This window comes from Arabidopsis lyrata (genome assembly GCF_000004255.2).
Source record: "Arabidopsis lyrata subsp. lyrata unplaced genomic scaffold ARALYscaffold_5, whole genome shotgun sequence".
NCBI classification, from domain to species: domain Eukaryota; kingdom Viridiplantae; phylum Streptophyta; class Magnoliopsida; order Brassicales; family Brassicaceae; genus Arabidopsis; species Arabidopsis lyrata.
The window spans coordinates 19,236,258-19,256,196 of record NW_003302551.1 but is presented as its reverse complement, the minus strand read 5'-3'; the positions used below and the strand labels follow the sequence as shown (position 1 = coordinate 19,256,196).

General features: G+C 36.5%; 5 protein-coding genes and 1 pseudogene across 6 annotated transcripts; 1 reads left to right on the top strand and 5 right to left on the bottom strand.

The window, feature by feature from the left end:
• Positions 1-299: 299 nt before the first annotated feature.
• Positions 300-4,895, top strand: LOC9312562 (annotated as a pseudogene).
• A 546-nt stretch (positions 4,896-5,441) lies between these two features.
• Positions 5,442-7,146, bottom strand: LOC9312561 (pirin-1). The gene is made up of 6 exons (XM_002876447.2): positions 6,871-7,146; positions 6,739-6,788; positions 6,586-6,624; positions 6,405-6,496; positions 6,214-6,314; positions 5,442-6,134 (listed from the first exon to the last, which is right to left on the bottom strand). Exons 1-6 carry the CDS (start codon positions 6,978-6,980, stop codon positions 5,657-5,659), a joined length of 870 nt encoding a protein of 289 aa, XP_002876493.1. The 5' UTR covers positions 6,981-7,146; the 3' UTR covers positions 5,442-5,656.
• A 2,446-nt stretch (positions 7,147-9,592) lies between these two features.
• LOC110228206 (F-box/LRR-repeat protein At3g59210) lies at positions 9,593-11,887 on the bottom strand. 2 transcript variants are annotated; one of them, XM_021024867.1, is made up of 4 exons: positions 11,756-11,887; positions 10,601-11,635; positions 10,384-10,524; positions 9,593-10,305 (listed from the first exon to the last, which is right to left on the bottom strand). In XM_021024867.1, exons 2-4 carry the CDS (start codon positions 11,534-11,536, stop codon positions 9,946-9,948), a joined length of 1,437 nt encoding a protein of 478 aa, XP_020880526.1. In that variant the 5' UTR covers positions 11,537-11,635; positions 11,756-11,887; the 3' UTR covers positions 9,593-9,945. The 2 variants fall into 2 exon arrangements, with proteins under 2 accessions (XP_020880526.1, XP_020880525.1); XM_021024866.1 differs by having other exon boundaries at positions 10,601-11,570.
• Positions 11,888-12,105: 218 nt separating this feature from the next.
• On the bottom strand, positions 12,106-14,384 carry LOC9312560 (F-box/LRR-repeat protein At3g59200). Its single transcript, XM_021024852.1, has 4 exons — positions 14,290-14,384; positions 13,099-14,080; positions 12,878-13,018; positions 12,106-12,782 (listed from the first exon to the last, which is right to left on the bottom strand). Exons 2-4 carry the CDS (start codon positions 14,047-14,049, stop codon positions 12,312-12,314), a joined length of 1,563 nt encoding a protein of 520 aa, XP_020880511.1. The 5' UTR covers positions 14,050-14,080; positions 14,290-14,384; the 3' UTR covers positions 12,106-12,311.
• A 306-nt stretch (positions 14,385-14,690) lies between these two features.
• Positions 14,691-17,092, bottom strand: LOC110228201 (F-box/LRR-repeat protein At3g59190). The gene is made up of 4 exons (XM_021024853.1): positions 16,939-17,092; positions 15,830-16,801; positions 15,496-15,639; positions 14,691-15,404 (listed from the first exon to the last, which is right to left on the bottom strand). Exons 2-4 carry the CDS (start codon positions 16,793-16,795, stop codon positions 14,955-14,957), a joined length of 1,560 nt encoding a protein of 519 aa, XP_020880512.1. The 5' UTR covers positions 16,796-16,801; positions 16,939-17,092; the 3' UTR covers positions 14,691-14,954.
• Positions 17,093-17,351: 259 nt separating this feature from the next.
• On the bottom strand, positions 17,352-19,756 carry LOC110228202 (F-box/LRR-repeat protein At3g59190). The gene is given in 4 exon segments (XM_021024855.1): positions 17,352-18,009; positions 18,102-18,242; positions 18,419-19,381; positions 19,601-19,756. Coding segments are annotated over 3 exon segments (1,545 nt in total). The 5' UTR covers positions 19,376-19,381; positions 19,601-19,756; the 3' UTR covers positions 17,352-17,562.
• Between the last annotated feature and the right edge of the window lie 183 nt (positions 19,757-19,939).

Sequence of the window (19,939 nt, the reverse complement as noted above, 5' to 3'; positions counted from 1 at the left end):
TTCACTGTGACCTAACACTTGGCCATTTTTTTTTTTGACAATAAAATGGCATTCTGATAGTCATCAAAAGCCATATAGACCCCCGCCTGCGAATTCATCACAAACGGACCACATGTGTAAAATCTAGTGCTTCTTTTTTTCTGGGCTCACATTTTTATATTAAACCAAGAACCATTACACTCCATAAGAGGAGGAGTTTAGAGAAGACAAAGCACTCTTTGCTAAAGAGTCTGCAATTACATTAAAGGAGTATCAGTAGGTGATTTTATTTGAGTATCATTAAATCATTTTTTAATGGATCAAAGCAAGTATTTGGGTCTGATCCGTATCAGTCCACTGATACTTTTGATACTCAGTATCGGGTGACGTGGCAGCACACGATTAGTCAGCGAAAGCAGAGAAAAAAAAAAATCATTTCCCCTTCTCGATTCTTCTCTCCTCTCCTCTCACGGCAATTCGCCGTTCTTCTTCTCATCCTTTCTCATCTCCTTCTCATCAAGAAAGGTAATTTATTTTTCTTCTATGTCATCTCTCATTCACTATCTTCTTATTCTCTTTTCGCTATTTCGATGAATCACTTAGAAATGGTATTGAACATTTTTGTTTGTTTGTGTGTTTCAGACATTTTTAGGGTTCATCAGAGAAAGAAAAAGAGATTCAGAGATCCATTGTACCAAGCCCACGTTGATTTACAGGTTATCTCGAATAGAATCCGTTGGTTGATTTGACTCTCTGTTTTGCAATTCCTCTAACTTCTGGACAGAGACTTTAAAGTCTCTATCTATTTGAATTAAAAACTTTGAATCAAGAACAAAGCTTATGAGATTCTAATGTTGTGTGTGATAGTTTCGAATTGTTGAAATTCACCTTTGTTTGTTTTCAAGAGAATGATTTAATTGAGGTCATATTAACTCTAGTGATTCATGTGGTTTCTTCTTCATGATCGTGCTTAGACATGTCAATTAGGGCCAAAGCCCGCAGGCTGGCCCGGCCCAGCCCTGAAAAACAGCAGGCTCGGACTTAAAAATATATGTCCAGAAAAAAATCGGGCTTTTCGGGCTAAGACCGTTGGGCTAAAGGGTTTTTAGGGCTTAGCCCGACCGGGCTCGGGTCGACCCGAAAAGCCCTTAAAAAGAGATTTTAACTTCCTTTTTTATAAATATTATTGTTTAATTAAGAGATTTGTTTAAAGATTTTTTTTAATAGAGTTAAAAACTCTAAACCTAGTTTTCTAATGTTTTCTAATTGTGTCTTACTATAAGTGTTATGATTTTATATTTTATTTAATGTGGGTTTAAACAATTTATTTGGATTATTTATTTGATTTTAAACTTTTTTAAAAACTAGATTGACTTTAGTGGGTTATTTAAGTTTCGTTTGACTCATTTTATACATAGATTTTTTTTTTTCAAGAGATATTATAAATTAGAAGGGTTCATTTTTCTCGAAAGAAAGGCCCAAAAAAACCCGTAAAAGCCCTGTAACCCTGTTAGGGCCGGGCCGGGCTTCAAAATATAGGCTCAGAATTTTTACGGGCCGAGCCGGGCTGGGCTTAAACATATGCGAGTTTTGCGGGCTTCGGGCCGGGATGGGCCGGGCTAGCCCGATTGACATGCCTAACCTGAATCTTGTTCAGGCGTTCTGAACTCTCTGAATATTTGTTTAGCATTTAGTGAATTTGTGAGGTAAACACGTTGTGATGTTATTACAAAAAAAAAATTGGTTATTACAAAAAATATTAAAAAAATAATTAAAACAGATTCTAAATGATATTTTTTTACCGCTTTATCCAGAACGGCTCGAGTGCGTTCAATGTCTAAAATGAGTTCTCTGTAAACTTTCTCAATCTCTGAAGCCCTATGTTGGTCTGCAATAAAAAAATTAATTATGTTTTCAAATAATGAAAATCAAATATTCAAACCACATAATTTTAGTTTTGGAAAAAACAAAATAATAATTTGACTAGTTACACTTGTACTTATACAAGTCGGATTAATTTTAGTCGCAGTGAAGAGATTGATAAGTCATACCCAAATTTTGGAATCATCTTTCTTCTCTTTGGTCGTCTACATATAGTTTCTTAATTATCTATAATTTACCTGTATACGATATTAAATGTTCGAAGAATAACCAGTATAATAATATGACTCTAAAATTATCGTGGGAATTGAAGAAAATCATCGTTATTACTTACTTACACTGTTAGGTAAAAAAAAATCAAACCAGAAACCTAGAAAATTTGGAAGTGCAATTATGTTTCTACTTTCTAGATTACCACATAATTTTAGTTTTTACCTACGGGATCGTCGGTATTCATAGCCTGGGTATATTGAACCTTAAGGAGTTCTACTTTTCTCTACGCATCCCTCAATATCACTTGGATACCATTTATTTCATCAATGCACAATTCATACGGGCATCCTTTCGCCGCTCAAGGCAATCTCCCCACCACTTGAAAATACAAGCCATCTACACACACATAGAGGAGAGTAAACATCATCCTTCAAGAAGAAGAACAGTACAAAACATGGATTTGAGCAAACCAAGCAAAGAAGATCTAGACAAGAGTTCAGCGAAGAAGAACACAGATCTAGATTCAAAATTGAGAAATTCTAAAACAGAACATACAAAAATTGAAAGCAAAGTCGAGATTCAACGTAAATTGTTTAATCCTCCAAGAAGAAGAACAGTACAAAACATGTACAAAACAATTTACGTTTGAATCTCGACTTTGCTTTCAATTATTGTGTCACTCTGTTTTACTTAAGGTCCACTATAAGCTTTCTTTAAAATCGTTAATCATAATAAAGTCATTTGTCGGCAGATAATTTTCACGTCAGCTACATAATCCCCTAAATTAAATGTGTATAATTTGATGAGATCACAAGATTTTCTTCAATGTAGTAGAGTGTATCACAAGTCATCGAGCAGTTTGTAATCGATTGCATGAATACAAAATTATGATTAAATGTTAGTCACATATCGTTGATTAGAAGAAAAAAAGGTTACGAAGACCAAAGAAAAGAGAGAGATGGTTAAAAGAACAGTATCTCACGCGCCTTTTGCGCCTCCTTCTTCGAATCCTTCAGCAGTATTAAGTTCACGTGGTTTAGGTGTGCGTGGTTATGTCACGTGTTGCTTCTACTTGTACTGTTACATTACACCTCTAGAAAATAGAATGATAAGACAAAAAAAAATTGAGTAGTAGGGTGATATTTATTTACTTTTCACAGTATAGTAAATTACTAAATTGTGATGCAATAAAATGTAAAAAAAATCATTACAGAATAATGCAGTACTTTTCACAGTACTGTTTGAACTTTAGTGACAATGCATTCTTTGAATAGTAAAACACAAATAATAACAGTTTAGTTGGTAGTAGACATGTCAATTAGTGCCGAAGCCCGCGAGCTGGCCCGGCCCAACCCTGAAAAACAGCGGGCCCGGGCTTAAAAATATATGTCCAGAAAAAAATCGGGTTTTTCGGGCTAAGCCCGTTGGGCTAAAGGGTTTTTAGGGCTTAGCCCGGCCGGGCTCGGGCCGGCCCGAAAAGCCCTTAAAAAGATATTTTAACTTTTTTTTTTTGTAAATATTATTGTTTAATTAAGAGATTTGTTTAAAGATTTTTTTAATAGAATTAAAAACCCTAAACCTAGTTTTCTAATTGTGTTTTACTATAAGTGTTATGATTTTATATTTTATTTAGTGTGGGTTTAAACAATTTATTTGGATTATTTATTTGATTTTAAACTTTTTTAAAACTAGATTCACTTTAGTGGGTTATTTAAGTTTCGTTTGACTCGTTTTATACATAGATTTTTTTTTTTCAAGAGATATTATAAATTAGAAGGGTTTATTTTTCTCGAAAGAAAAGCCCAAAAAAACCCGTAAAAGCCCTGTAGCCCTGTTAGGGCCGGCCCGTGCTTCAAAATCTAGGCTCGAAATTTTTACGGGCTAGGCCGGGCCGGACTCAAATATATATGGGTTTTGTGGGCTTCGGGCCGGGCCGGGCTAGCCCGATTGACATGCCTAGTTGGTAGTAGTATTATGTGGTCTGTCAAATTTCCTCTAACAAAAGAGTATTGACTTTTATGAATGGTTGTCTATCTAGTCAACAGTAAAAAATCCACCGTTGGATCATTTAATAATCACAAATGATTTGAGATATATATTTAATGCATTGTCTTTTTTTTCTTCACTCTTCCACAATACCTAAAAAGAAACAGCCTAAGACTAAGCTGAAGAAGAAGCAAGAAAGAAAGAAAGAAACAGAGAAAATGAGAGAAGAAAAGGAAGAAGAGAAGGCGAAGCTTGCACTTGTGTTAGCTGCAAAGTCAAGATCATTGTTGTACACTTCATCGCCTGCGAGTCCACGTGTGTTTGCTTCTCCGATTCACACTCTTGCCTCTGTTCCGTTTTGTTGGGAAGACCAACCAGGCAAGCCCAAGAACCCTCTTCGTCCTCTTTCTTACCCCAAGTGTCTTGATTTGCCACCTCGTTTGCTCCTTCCTGGTGAGTTTACGCAAATGCCCTTGCCCGAGAGGAAGCATGGGCTCTTGCGGTTCTTGAGGAGGAAAGGGAGAGCCGGAGAGGGGATGTTGTTGTCAGGGGTAATTATGTCTTTCTGTCGGACAATCAGAGAGCAGGAGAGATCAACGAGAACAACATGAAGATCATGAAGTTTAACAGATCAGGGAGTTTCCATGGTGGTGGTTCTGTTAAAGGATCTCACTTTTGGGTAAAGTTTTTGTGTTTCTCCGCTTCTTCTTCATGACTTCATCTCCCAAGTCCTGTCTATTTACTCATTGCTTAATAGTCCAACATTTTGATATGTATACTCTATAAGCAAACAAATGCGTCAAGTATTAACTCAGAACCAATTTGCTTTTGGTTCATGTATGAACTTTGTTAAAAATGTATTATTTTCGTCATGGATGAGTGTCGTCATGATCACATTATGTAGAAAATAAATATAAGAAAAAATCAAAATAAACATAATGTGATCATGACGACACTCATCCATGACGAAAAGAATACATTTTTAACAAAGTTCATACATGAACCAAAGATAGAACTCTCAAAACATCAAGGTGATGAATAAGCTAAATCAAATACCAAAAAAAAAAAAAAAAACAGTCCAAACAGTCGGCTATTCTGATACTAACACAAACTATCATGCCGAGATTCGGGATCAGTAACATTTCATTAGACAGAAAACCGATGACGGATTATAGCAGCAAAATCAACTGTCTGAAAGAGAGTGACACAACCATATTAAAACAGAGTGACACTCTGATCCATTTGCAGTATGGTTGTGTCAAAACAGAGTGACATAGAAATTGAATGCTGTAAAACAGAGTGACACTCTGATCCATTTGTAGTATGGTTGTGTCACTCTGTTTTAATAACCATATGGTGGATTAGTGACATAGAAATTGAAATTGTGAACATGTTTCTATTTGTCTCAAGCTTTCTCTGATCCATTTGTAATCAAAGCTGAATGGTGTAATACAATCTCGAGTCTAATCGACTGTCTGAAAGAGAGGATTGTTATTATAGCCCCTAACATTGATCTCATCTTGAATGTGAAATAAAGAAAACAAAACCCAAAAGAACCTATATGGTTTTTGTTTACAAACTCTTTTCACTGTGACCTCTAACACTTGGCCATTTCAAACCCGTTCTTAGCATTCTGATAGTCATCAAAAGCGATATCGATCTCCGCCTGCGAATTCATCACAAACGGACCACACTGAACCACAGGCTCACCGATCGGTTCCCCTGCAATCAACAGAAACCTCAACGACCTCGAAGTTGACTTGTTCCACACGCTAACTAAATCCCCTGGTCCAAACACAACAACATGATGCGCGGATATAGCGGAAGAGTTCAACGAACCGAACACACCCTCATCGCCTTCTATAATGTAGGCGAAAGTGGTCCATGATTCTGGAACGGTCTGGTGGGTTTGAGATCCTGGCTTGAGGGTAAAGTCAAGGAACATTGTTGGTGTTCTTGTGTAGACTGGAGATTTGATTCCCATTGAATCTCCGGCTATGACTTTGACTTCTACTCCTTTTTCTTCTGCTCGCAGGATGTCTGAACTTGAGAGTTCTTTATATTTTGGTTCAATCCTGTCAAAATCAAAGAACAGAGAAATTCAAAACTGGAACTCTTTCTGAGAATAGATGATACTAGAGATTGATCTTATACATTTTGTCCGTGGAAGGGAGATTGATCCAAAGCTGAAAACCATTGTTGACTTCTTCTTCCGGAAATTCGGAATGAATGATTCCTCTTCCTGCTGTCATCCACTGTCAGATCAAAGTCAAAATTGAGTGAAACCAGGAAACTTAAGAGAGGATTTGGATGTTTTTTGATGGTGTGTTATGTTTTGTTTTCACCTGAACATCTCCGGCTTGGATTGTACCTTTATGACCTTTGGGATCTTTGTGAATGATACCTCCTTGTAGCATGTATGTAACACTTTCAAAACCTGCACACAGTTGACCAATTACATTAGAGACAATTCAGAACAGAGAAACTTTGTGCCTTCATGTGTAAGAAGTTATGGGTGAAATTGACCTCTGTGAGGATGATCTGGGAATCCAGCTGAGAGTGAAACTGATCAAGAAACAGAGCAAATGATTATGCAAGCTTTAGATTATCCTATAACATGCTAACATAATAAAAGACTCACTTTCTCATTTACAGATTTAGTGGAAGGAAGAAACTTACGGGAAAATTCAACTAGCAACACGAACGGGTCCAGTAACTTCTGGTCAATCCTGAATTAACCCAACAAGAAAAATATATGAAACTTGAAAGCCATTGGATTTTGCTTTTGAGAAAGAAGAAGAAGAAACTCACTCTGTGATGCCGTTTCTAACGATAGCGCCTTCACCTTCCTTCTGAAGCTTTGCTAGAACTTTCTTGATTACAAGTCTTGGTACGCTATTGTTGTCGGAAGAAATAGACATGGTGATGATGATGATGATGATGATGATAAACTTCTGTTACGTTATTTTCTCCTTCTTCTTAACGAAGAAAAGCTTTTTAATGGAGGAAGTGAGTTCTTTGTATCCGGTTAGTGGCATGTGTGTTAACTATATATAGCGAGTGAGATAGAGAGATGCAGAGGATAGACTGCAACTGGAAGTTGTAGGTGAAGGTGAGTGGGTCGATATTTCTGTGGACCAACCGTAATTATTGCTGAATAATTAATTACATTATGGATTATGGTGAAGAAATACATTTTAACAAAAATATAGATTAAATTACGAATACGTTAGGGGAAAAAAAGGATTATGAATGCTCAAAATATCCATTACTTGTGTTTAATAATCCTAGAGACACGTAGGAATATAGCGTTCACACTATAAGAGATTCTCTGCCACGTGTATGCTTATAAGAATGACACGTGGAAACAAGTGCATTGAAGTGTGAATAGTCGTAGACAAGTGGATTTGATATATGATTCGCGTCGATATTCAATTAACACATATATTCGAAATTCAAAAGAGTTTCAAATCATGTAGCCATGATTCGGCCATACTTTTTTCTAGTGTGAAATTAAAATATTTTAAGTCGACGGCCTTGTAGTATACAACTATACATAATCTATATAATAGCTATCCATCTGGTTAATCATGTTACTTAGCAAGTCAACTAGTTGACACTAAAATTCTAAACAATGTTGCAACATAATGATTCATTCACATTGATATATTTACCACTGTAAGCAATATATTTGTGAAAGTAGGTTTTATATATAATGGTCTAGATCCATGTAAAAGAAATATTCCTAAGGAAACAAAGAAAACCAAAAAAAAAACTTAAAAATCTAAAATCTCATCATCATATTGATCTAATAAAACTTGTTTATTTAAATTTACTATATATAGTTAGTTCATAACTAATGATGTTTTAACTCTCGAGTGCCGACAATGTTTGAACCAAAATTAATTGTTTTTTTCATTGGGTGTTCACACTACATCTAAATATATAAATATAAGACAATGTTTGTCAAACGACTCAAACCTAACTTTTTGATTAATTGAAACCAATAATGATTGTTTAAGAACTACTGTTCGTTGTCATCCTACGTTCAATATTAAAATGGCTGCTTAACCAGCTAATGAAGAAAATTTTAATATTCTTCATTAACCAGGCTATATTGTATATAAAACAACAAAATAATATTGAATGTTATTAAACCTCTGCTAAAAATCATCAACCACATGTTTCAGTTTGTTGTATATAAAATATATGGTTGATGAATTGATTTCCGCTCCTAGCCTAGCTAGTATGAACGTCCGCATTTTGTTCAAGGAATACAAAACATTAAATTCCAAGATATATGCATAATATATAATAATAGAATGATGCGAAATATCTTTTGAGTTTCTCCATGTTGATGTTGGGACTACTTGTGGTTTATAATAAGAGATAACCGTATATATAATAGTTAATGTTACATTTAAAAAAAAATATAATCGTAATCGGTGATTAATTAACTGTAACCGTAATAACCGTAACCGTGGTCATGCTTAAAAAATAGTGAAGAGCTAATTTTAGTTTGATATAGTTTTTATTATTTTAATCTGTTTTTATTTTTGTCCAAAAAAAAAATTTGTTTTTGTACCGTTGTAACCGTATTTAACCGTAACCGTTATAACCGTATTTAACCGTAACCGTTATAACCGTCTTTAATCGTAACCGTATTTAACTATAACCGTCTTTAATCGTAACCGTATTTAACCATAACCGTTTTAATTTGTTTTTGTTTTTGTCCAAAAAAACTGTTTATGTTATCTGTACCGCTTTTCATAAAGTTTTTGTGATTGGTAACTGTCAAAGCTGTACAAAGCTGTACAGCTTTAAAATTGTTCACCAATCAAACCCAGAAATGAACAAAATATGACTGAATTATAGGATTTAAAAAATATTGGGGGAGTTCTGTGTTCATATTGAAACCAAACACAAATTACTCAAAAGACAAAAACTTTTGGATACCAAAAAACTAAAATAGCACACAACTCCGTTACTAATTAAGAGCAACATATTGATATTATTGATTCTTATTGTGTGAAAAGGTGAGGACAAAAGAAGATTTCACTTTTAGGTGTACTGAATCTAGTTTAATGGAAAGTTCCAAAGTCAAAAAGTTCTACAAGCTCTTTTGCACCTTCCACCATTTCCTACTGTTGTGGGCTGCGGGTTCTTCTCCCCCACCAGTCTATCACACAAACCCATTAACCCAACAATCCACGGAAACACTTAATGATAGAAAAATGTACATATCTCTATAGAGAGGGAAAGATGTGAATACGTAAAGAGAGAAGATGTGAACATAGTTTTGTATTGATTTGACTTTATTTAACATTTATGTAAATCCAAATGGCCTCAATGGACCACCATTTCCTCCTGTTTCTCTTGTTTTGGCCCAAGTTCACTAAGCCAACATTTTTGGTTTCTCACCAATCTGGTTCATGATTAACTTACTTTGTGAGACGAAAGAGAGAAGTCATTCATTCACACCATTTACAGAATGCAGCATCACAAGAATGAAAGTGAATCAGCTTGAGAGAGCAACAGGAAGTCTGTTATGTGTCTTCTCCACTCAATTAAGATAACAATGTTTAGTTTCTTCTCTACTCATCCTTTAACACAAAAAAAATAGAAAAACCAAAAATGAACTCAACTTTCTCACAACAAAAGCATTAACACATAAGGATGAGAGTTTTTTTTAAGCAACAGTACAGTACTACTACTAACAACAGAAACAAGAGAGTCTTGATTTGAGTTTTTATACATTTTTAGTAACTACAGATACTTGAAGCCAGGAGACACATCCATATATAGCTTCCAAGTGGCAAACGAGACATGACCGCACTATTGATTCCACGAAACCAGTAAGGTTCTTCTAGAGGTGCAATCCATATTTCATTGACAAGGAAATGGGCAAAGTGGATGACAAGAGCTAAGGTTATCAGAGATTACTTGAATCTTGCATTTGAGTGAAGCTACTGCAGGAACCATCTGAAGTTGGCTTGATACTTCAACTAGATCATTTTCGATTGATGTATTGTAGTATATCATGAGTTGTTCAAGATTCGGCATTTTCTCCAAGAAATTCTTGATCTGCTCCATCTCTATCTCCATATCGTCATCAACATTGGTTTCTCCAAATTTCAATATCTTTAGAAATTTCACCGGACTTGATGATAAGCAAGATGGACTATTCTCCAAACCTTGGCACAAGCACACATCCCCACATCTATATGTTGCTTTGTGAAGGAGTCCCTAAAACATAAAAGAACATCTCAAATTTTAATGTTAAATTAGTCACCAGATTCATTTTCAAGAGTTTGATTTGCTCACTTGGAAGACAAGGGTTTCAAGATTTGGACAACTCTTGAGCAGATTTGGCAATGATTCCCATCCTAGTTCCGGGTGACTCTCAATAGTTAGATGAGTCAAGTTGTTGAATACCGGTATCACTTGACAGCAAAAATGAAGTGTCTGAAACAAAACAAAAGATTATCACTCATTACCAAATACTAAACTAAAACCCTCCAGTAATGTTAGATTCACATACCTCAAGAGTGTCATAAGATAAGTAAAGGGTCTTTACATTGCATATTCCCATAAGAAGATCTGTTGCATTGCCAACCATCACTGTTTCCTCATCAACATCTGATACATATCTCGCATTTGCTTTCTGATCATTCGTCATCCGAATATCGATACTAGCTTCAACCAGCGAATCAAAATTCACTTTCGGATACTTGTGCGCAATATTATCAGAATATTCAAAGTAGACAACATTTGGAGTATCAAATGATACACTCTTCGGATTTTTTTTATAGTGTGCACAACATAGCGTTAGTCTCTTGAGAAGTTTGGAAGACACAGAGCAAGAATCCCAACGATCCCACGCAAGATTAAGCAAAGCTAATTCCTCAAGAACGGGACAACCAGAAAGAAGCTTTGCAAGCCCAATCTTACCTTCTTCAAACACAACTGAATCAAGATTTAGAGTCTTAAGCTTTGGAAGACAGACATTTCTCAGTTTAACTCTGGGACCATCTTTAGGTCCTATTTTCAGCCTAACTAGTGTCTTACTCGCAAAAACCTTTGAAGGCAACCAATAAACCAATGAAGGAGAGACATGTAGAGAAAGATCTGATACACCATGTCTCAACGCATTTAATATCCAAGGGAAGACGTCTTCATCCTCAATACCATGTCCACATTTTAGAGAGAACTTGTTAATATGATCATTTCCTCGCAATTTCAATACTCTATCCACAAAATCTATAAAACTCGTCTGGTCCTGGTCCTGCATCGCAATCTCGGGATGCAGAGAGGGAAGGACATCAAAATCAAGATTTGGTACAAGAGCAAACAGATACCGCCATCTTTTTGAGAGAAGTGATGTCAAAGCAGCTTCTTTCGTAGACAAGTTGGACAAGATTTGACAAAGAAGATTGTCTGGTAAACAATTGATTACATCTTTGGAACAATCATCCATTGGTTTTTTCTGAGACAGATCAGCACTTACAAACCTGAACAATACATCCAACAAGAGGATTTCAGAAGCTAAACTCCAAACCAGTTGCAAGATCTAGTCCTTTACACAATCGGAATCATAAAGTTCGGTTAGGATTCACGAGGAAAAAAACATGAACCACAGAAGAAAAACTAGATCTTATAGGAACACAAGGTCAAAAGCACAGATTAGAAAACTTACTTGTGTTGAGTGTAAAAGCAGAGTCCATCAAAATCACTTTACAGCTTCAAACAGACGGTGAGGGTTCATAAGGGTAGGTGGAAGATGAAAATTAGGATATTTTTTCTCAGGACCAAAAGTGATATAGCAAGTAAACATGAAGAAGCAAGTAAACATGAAGAAGCAAGTAAACTGTCTTGGAAATTTGGAAATTAAGATGAAAATTTGGTAGTATTAAAAAATGTCTTGGAAACATGAAGAAGCAAGTAAAGTTTACCCGTCATTCAATTATTGGTCGGTCTATTTTGTTATTCAATTGTTTATCTCATATATTAGCCAAGTCGTATGATTCTTGTCAAAGACCAGTAGAAAAAATCGAAAGATATTTGCGTTCACACTAAAAGGATTCTCCAAAAGTACAAACAGTTTTTACTTTTAACACGACAGAAGAAGGGAAACAAACGACATAAAGTTTAACATTCTCAGTTTCAAAAAGGACAAAAGCCAGAGTACAACAAGTAAGTACCAACGACAGAAACAGAGGAAATATTGAAATGCGTTGATTTTAGATCAAAGCCTAGTACAACCAGGAATCTTCATCTTCTGGAGGAGAACCATACTGTAACATGGGATCTATTATTTGGGGAGGAGGAGACTCAACCCAGGGATATTCTTCTTCAGTAGGAAGAGAAGACCATCTCGTTGTTAAGAAAGAAGGAACAGTAGATGACAAACTAAGATTCTCAGAGATTACCTGAATCTTGCACTTTGGTGAAGCTATCTTAGGAATCTTCTGAAGCTTCTTGGATAATTCTAACACAGCAGGGTCATATGATGTATTGTAGTATACTATCAACTCTTCAAGACGCGGCATTTTCTCCAAGAAATACTTGATCTGCCGCATTTCTGACCCGTCTTCTTCATCGTTGTCATCAAACAGAAATATCTTTAGAACCTTCACCGGAGAAGATGAAAGGCAAGAAGGCTGCTTCGGACGCTTACAACAGCACACGTTCCCACATGCCTTGTTATACTTGTGGACAAGACGCTGAAGAAGTAGCATTAAGGAAAGGTTTCATAGTTAAGTTGTATTTGTTTTCATGTGACAGATAAACAAAGATGCTTTAGTTGGTTGTTTCATACCTTTAAAACAAGGATTTCCAGATTTGGACAGTTCTTGAGTAGACTTGGCAGCGAATCCCATCTTATTTCCGAGTTATTCTCGATCGTTAACTGAAACAGGTTGTTGAAAACCGGTATTGGCTCACAGCAGAAAGTAAGTACCTGAAACAAAAATCAACTATATCATCACTCACTTGTGATCATGAACTAAAGCCATTAACTGATGGGATTGATAGATATACCTTAATAGCTTCGGCAGATAGGTAAAGGATTTGAACAGTGCTTATTCCCTTAAGAAAATCTGTTGCATTACCGACCATCTGGTTTTGCTCATCATCTTCTGAGAAATAGTCTTCTTCTGAAAAGTCTGCATCTCCACTCTGATCTTCTGTCAGTCGAAGACCAATATGAGCTTCAACGAGCGAATTAAAGTTCACTTTTGGATACTTGCCCGCAATAGCATCAGAATATTCTAGGTAAACAAGGTTTGGAGTATCAAATGACACGCTCTTTGGATTCTCATAACTGTCTTCACAGAAAAACGTCAGCCTCTTGAGGGTTTTAACAGACACAGAGCAAAACTTCCAGTTTTCCCACCCGATATTCATCAGAACTAACTCCTCGAGCACGGGACAGCCAGAGAGAAGCTTTACAAAACCAAAACCACGCTCTTGAACCTCAACAGAATCAATATAGAGAGTCTTAAGCTTTGGAAGAAAAACATCTTTCCTATCAATGGTGAGAGTGAGATCATTTGCCGGTCCTAATTTCAGCTTAACCAGAGTCTTACTCACAAAGATCTCGGAAGGTAAGGAATACTCCAAGAGGCTTAGATCAAGATCTGATACACCGCGTCCTAAGACATTCAAAATCCAACCAGTAACACGAGCTAGATCAACATCATAATTAGAACAGTCTAGAGAGAATCTGTTTATGGTACCATTCCCTTGCAAAGCCAAAACTCTGTCCACAAATTCCATAAAACTTGTACTAAGTTCATCATCGCTTTTTGGTTTATCATGCTGATAGTCCGAGTCATCAAACTCAAGATTTGTTACATACGCAAACAAATAACGCCATTTTTTGGAGAGGACCGACGTAGAAGCTGCTTCTTTTGTGGGAAGGAAAGACAAGATGTGGGATACTAGAGGATTAGGTAGACTGCTGATTATATCTCTTGAGACAAAATCCATCTTTTACTAACAAAAGATCAACACTTTCAACCTAAACAATTAGAAAACAACAGGGTTTTAAGAACGGAACTCAAAACACGACATTCTCAAACTAGAAAACAAAACAGTTCCAAGGTCTTGTCTTTTTTTACACAATTGCAACGTTCCCAACGGGAAACAGAGAAAGCTAAGTGCTGGAGTAGAATTAAAGGCAGACAATGCTTGTGAACAAGAATCAGAAGAAGAAATGAGGAAACTTACTTGGATCCATCAAAATCACCAGATTCGGAGGTTTGTGGTGAAAGAAGAGCTGAAAATGAAAATTAGGGTTTTTGCCGTCAGTTAGATAGCAATGTGGCGGGATGGGTGAATTCCAATGCTAGATCCCTTAAACGACGCCGTATTAGTGGTGAATGAAGTTTCCATTAAACGACGTCGTATTAATGGTGAATGAAGTTCTACCAAAAAATTGCTCGCTTATACTATTTTTTTGTTTCTTTCGCTGCTCGAGTAAATTATATACAAGTCAATCCTGAATTTACTCCTATTTTATGCTATTATCATAATCTTTGTTTTCGTTATTTTTATCTTTATTTCTTTTTATTAATTTGAGGAATATATCTTGAACTGTGAAGCCTGACCAAAAAAATGTGTAAACAATGTGAACAAAAAAAGTAGAATGCATATTAAGAAGCTGAAACAGCAAGACAAAAGTCTTTGAACAACAAAAACAAAAGAAGCTTGCTTAGAGTTTTAGCAAACTTTACAAAAACTTTCTTCTAGGCAAGAGAAATCCCAAGGTTAACGCATATCACCAACACGAATAACCACAAAATACATATTGGGAAGCTGAAAGAGCAGAGACAAGACTAGAACTAACAACTAATTGTTTTCTGAACTTCTCTGGAGATGAAGCATGCTGATCATTAAACCGGGAAGGTGTCTTTGAAGAAGTTGAGCCCACATGTCAATGAGGAAGAGTGCACAGTAAATGAGTAGCTGATGTTATCAGAGATTACTTGGATCTTGCATTTGGTTGAGGCTACTTTTTCAAGCATCTGAAGTTGGGTTGATACTATTTTCAGATCATCATCAAATGTAGTGTCATAGTATAATATCACTTGTTCAAGATTCGGCATTGACTCCAAAAAGTGCTCAATGAGATCCGTCTGCCTCTCCATGTCATCTTTATAACTAGAGATTTGTCCAAACTTCAATACCTTTAGTATCTTCACTGGGCTTGATGATAGCCAAACCGGAGTGCCATACCAAGGTTTGCACTGACATGTGTCACCTTGATCGCCATAACATTCGTTTGTGTCCTTGAAGCTGTAATCCTTGTCAAAACATTGATTTAAATCTCCGTAATGGAGTCCCTGAAGTATAACAAAGGAAAAAGTTTCTCAGAATTGAAGTGTTTGAAAATAAATGTGTCAGCTGATGCAAGAAAAGGATATGTGATGATACTTCGAAGACGAGGGTTTCTAGATTTGGACAATTCTTGAGTAGAATCGGCAATGATTCCCAGTCCACTCTTTCGTCAGTCTCAACTGTTAAATGAATCAGGTTGTTGAAGACTGGTATTGCTTTTTTACAGCAAAAAGTAAGGACCTGAAAGAAAGAAAAAAAGATCATTATTCATATGCAATCATATACTCAAATATACCTGCTGAAACTAAAACTGGTTCGAAAATAGGCCTCAGTCACAGGTTTAATTCTTAAAACATACCAAACTGAAACAAGGGAATTTGGGTTCTAGCTTATAAAAATATGAAGATATAGATGGGATTCATATGCAAACCTCAAGAGCCTCGGACGATAAGTACATGGTTTTAACATTGCATATTCCCATCATAAAATCTGCTGCATTTGCGCCCTTACATCTTTTATAACCATGATGACTATTTACTAAATCTCTTGCGTGAAAGACCTGATCAGGTGTCATTCGAAGGCCTACGCTAGCTTCAACAAGCGAATCAAAATTCACTTTTGGATACTTGACTGCAACAGTATCAGTAAATTCTAAATAGAGAAGATTTGGAGTATCAAAGGATACACTCTTTGGATTCTCATCAATGTTCTCACAATCAATTGTTACTCTCTTGAGGAATGGGTTGGACACCGAGCAAAATTCCCAGTAATCCCACATCATTTTAATCATAACTAGCTCCTCAAGGGCGTCACAAGCAGAAATCAGCTTGGCAAATGGAGGACCACCCTCATCACCGAACGAAATAGCAGTCAAATGCAAAGTCTTAAGCTTTGGTAGAAAAACCTCACCAACATCAACGGTGAACTCATCTGTTCCTGCTAATTTCAGCCTAACCAATGTCTTGGTCATCAAGACCTCTGGAGGCAGCGGATATTCGTATTCCGAAGCGATGTACAGATCAAGCTCTACTACACCACGCTCCAACACTTTGAGTACCCAACCATTGACACGAGATGGATCAGAACCAATTTTACACCTTAAAGAGAATTTTTTTAACGGAGCATTCCCTTGCAAAGCCAGTACTCTATCCACAAAAAGCTTGAAACTTTTACGCATCTCTAGCCTTTTTCGTCTACCCATTTTAGGACGGTCATAGATCATGTTATCTAAATCGAGAGTTGGTACAAAAGCCAACAGATACCTCCACCTTTTTGCGAGAACTGATGTCGAAGCAGCTTCTGTCGTGGGAAGGAAGGACAGGACGTGACCAAGAAGGGCGTCTGGTAGATTGCTTATAATATCTTTGGAACCGATGTCCATCTTTTTCGAATTCATTATTACCTGAACGATGATGTGAGCTTGTCGCGTCAGTTATTCAAATTCAATCTGAGGATTTTCAGAAGCTAAACGCAAAAACAAAAGAACTGGAAAAGAAAGCACAAAAATTACAAAATCAGAAGACGAAATTGGGAACTTACTCGGAAAAGAAAGAAGAACCTTTCCGATATTGAATGCTAGAGAGGGAAGCGGAAGAGTAAATTAGGGTTCATGCAATCGTCGCCGAGAGTGAAGTAGCAATGGCGGGATGGGGGAGTCCCGATGCTGTTATTAATCTAACAAAACCACCATTTTTGCTAATTTTGCTCCCATCTTTTTTAAATGGGCTATGATCTGTTGCAAACTCTGGGCCTGAGTTTACTTGAAACTTGCATTTGGGTGAGGCTACTTTTTCAAGCATCTGAAATTCGGTTGATACTAAGATCAGCGTCAATTGGGAGTATCGTAGGACAATATCGCGTGTTCAAGATTGAATTCAGCCTTTTCGCACACTATACAAAACTTTGTAGCCAATACACATTAAATGGCTTCCCAATTGGCAAAAGATTGCATATGAGAGATTCAAAAGGACTTGTGATACATACCATAAAGTTTACAACTTAGAGGCATATGATAAAAACATATTATCTACGAACCTAATGAAAGGGCACAAGACACAAAATAACAGAACAGAAACCAAACTACATATCGTCATTGTTGTTTTAAGCTAAAACTAACATCCAAAGCTTTGCTAATCTTCTCTGAGATGGAAAGAAGAATAATCCTTAAACCGGAAAGGTGTTGTTAAAGAAGACGAGCCCACTTGCTGATGAGGAAGAGTGCACAGTAGATGAGAAGCTGATGTTATCAGAGATTACTTGACTCTTGCATTTGGGTGAGGCTACTTTTTCAAGCATCTGAAGTTCAGTTGATAATACACTCAGATCATCATCAAATGGAGTATCGAAGTATAATATCACTTGTTCGAGATTCGGCATTTTCTCCAAGAAGTACTTAATCACCTCCGTCTGCCTATCGATGTCATCTTTGTAACTATAGACTTCTCCAAACTTCAATACCTCTATATTCTTCACCGGACTTGATGATAGACAGATAGGAGTCCCTTCCCAAGGTTTGCACACACACCTGTCTGCATCCTCAAAACATTTGTTTGTGTCTTTGAAGCGGTATCTCTCGTCCCAACATTGATTTGTATCTCTGTAATGAAGTCCCTGAAGTATAATAAAGGAAATGGATTTTCAGAATTTACATGTGTTTGGAAATAATGTGGCAGCTGATGAAGGAAAAGGATATGTGATGGTACTTTGAAGATGATGGTTTCTAAATTTGGACAATTCTCGAGTAGATTCGGCAATGATTCCCATCCGACATCTTCGTCAGTCTCAATAGTTAAATGAGTCAAGTTTTTGAAGAGCGGTACTTCTTTGCAACAGAAATTAAGTACCTGCAACAAAAACCAAATCAACTTCATCATCACTCGATTGCAATAATTAACTCAATATACATGATGGAACTAAACATGGTTCGAAAATAGGCCTAAGATTGAGGTCGAGATTGTTTGCCTTCGTTTACTTCGGAGCAATAAAAATAGGAAGATAGAGATGGGATTGATATGCAAACCTCAAGAGTGTGAGATGATAAGTAAAGGATCTTAACATTGCTAATTCCCATAAGAAAATCTGATGCATTCCCCACCATTTCTTCTTCCAAACCATCTACTGAATTTCTTGCCTTAGTGATCTGATAAGGTGTCAGTCGAAGACCGAGCCTGGCTTCAACAAGTGAATCCAAATTCACTTTTGGATACTTGATCGCAACAACATCAGTAAATTCTAAGTATACAAGATTTGGAGTATCAAATGATACACTCTGTGGATAATAATCAATTGTCTCACAACAAATTGTTACTCTCTTGAGGGTTGGGTTAGACACAGAGCAAACGTCCAAAAGTCCCCACATCAAATTAATCATAACTAACTCCTCAAGCACAGGACAACCAGAAATTAGCTTGGCACACGCAATACCACTCTCTTCAAAACAAACGAAACCATGAAGATACAAAGTCTTAAGCTTCGGAAGAAGAACTTCTTGAACATCAATGATGAACTCATCTTTACTTCCTAGTTTCAGCCTAACCAATGTCTTGTTCATGAAGACCTTTGACGGCAGGTAATAATCACTTTCCGAAGAGATGTGTAGATCAAGATCTAGAACACTACGATCCAATACATTGAAAATCCAACCATCAACACAAGCTGAATCACAGCGAACTTTACACTTAAGAGAGAATCTGTTTTACATAGCATTCCCTTGCAAAGCCATTAATCTATTCACAAAAACCTTAAAACTTTTATGTATCCATTGCCTTCTTCGTTTAGCCACTTTACGATGCTTGAAGACCGAGCTATCTAAATCCAGATTTGGTACAAAAGCCAACAAAAAGCGCCACCTTTTGGAGAGAAGTGAAGTCAAAGCAGCATCCTTTGTGGAAAGGAAAGACAAAATGTGGCAAAGAAGAGCATCCGGGAGACTGTTGATCAAATCTTTGGAACCTGTATCCATCTTTTTCGAATTCATCAATACCTGGACGATGATGTGAGCTTGCGTCAGTAATTCAATCAGAGTTTTTATCAGAAGCTAGACTCAAAACGACAACAAATGCAAAGTTCTCAATGGTAAACCAGTTTCAAGGGTCTGTGTTTCGGAAAAATGAGAGAGGTCACAGTATGAGATAAACAAAGGTAAAGAATCAAACAGGAACCCACAAAAGCACAAAATTACATGAAGAAATGGGAAACTTACTCGGGAATAAAAGCAGAATCTGAGAACTTCCACCACCAAGTATTCAGATGTTGAATGCTAGATAGGGAATTGGAAGAGTAAATTAGGGTTCATGCAAATCGTCGCCGAGAGTGAAGTAGTCATGTGGCGAGATGGGTGATTGTAAATTAATCTAACTAAAACCATTGTTACACTAATTTTGTTTTTTCTTCGGCTAATGAATGAATTCATTAATATTTTTTTAATGGGCCGCAGACTCTGGGCCTGAATTTATCTGTTTGTCTGCATGGGCTATGATTACTCTTAATTTAATGGATTTAAAATAAATAAATAAAAACTAAAAAAGTCAGAAAATCAAAT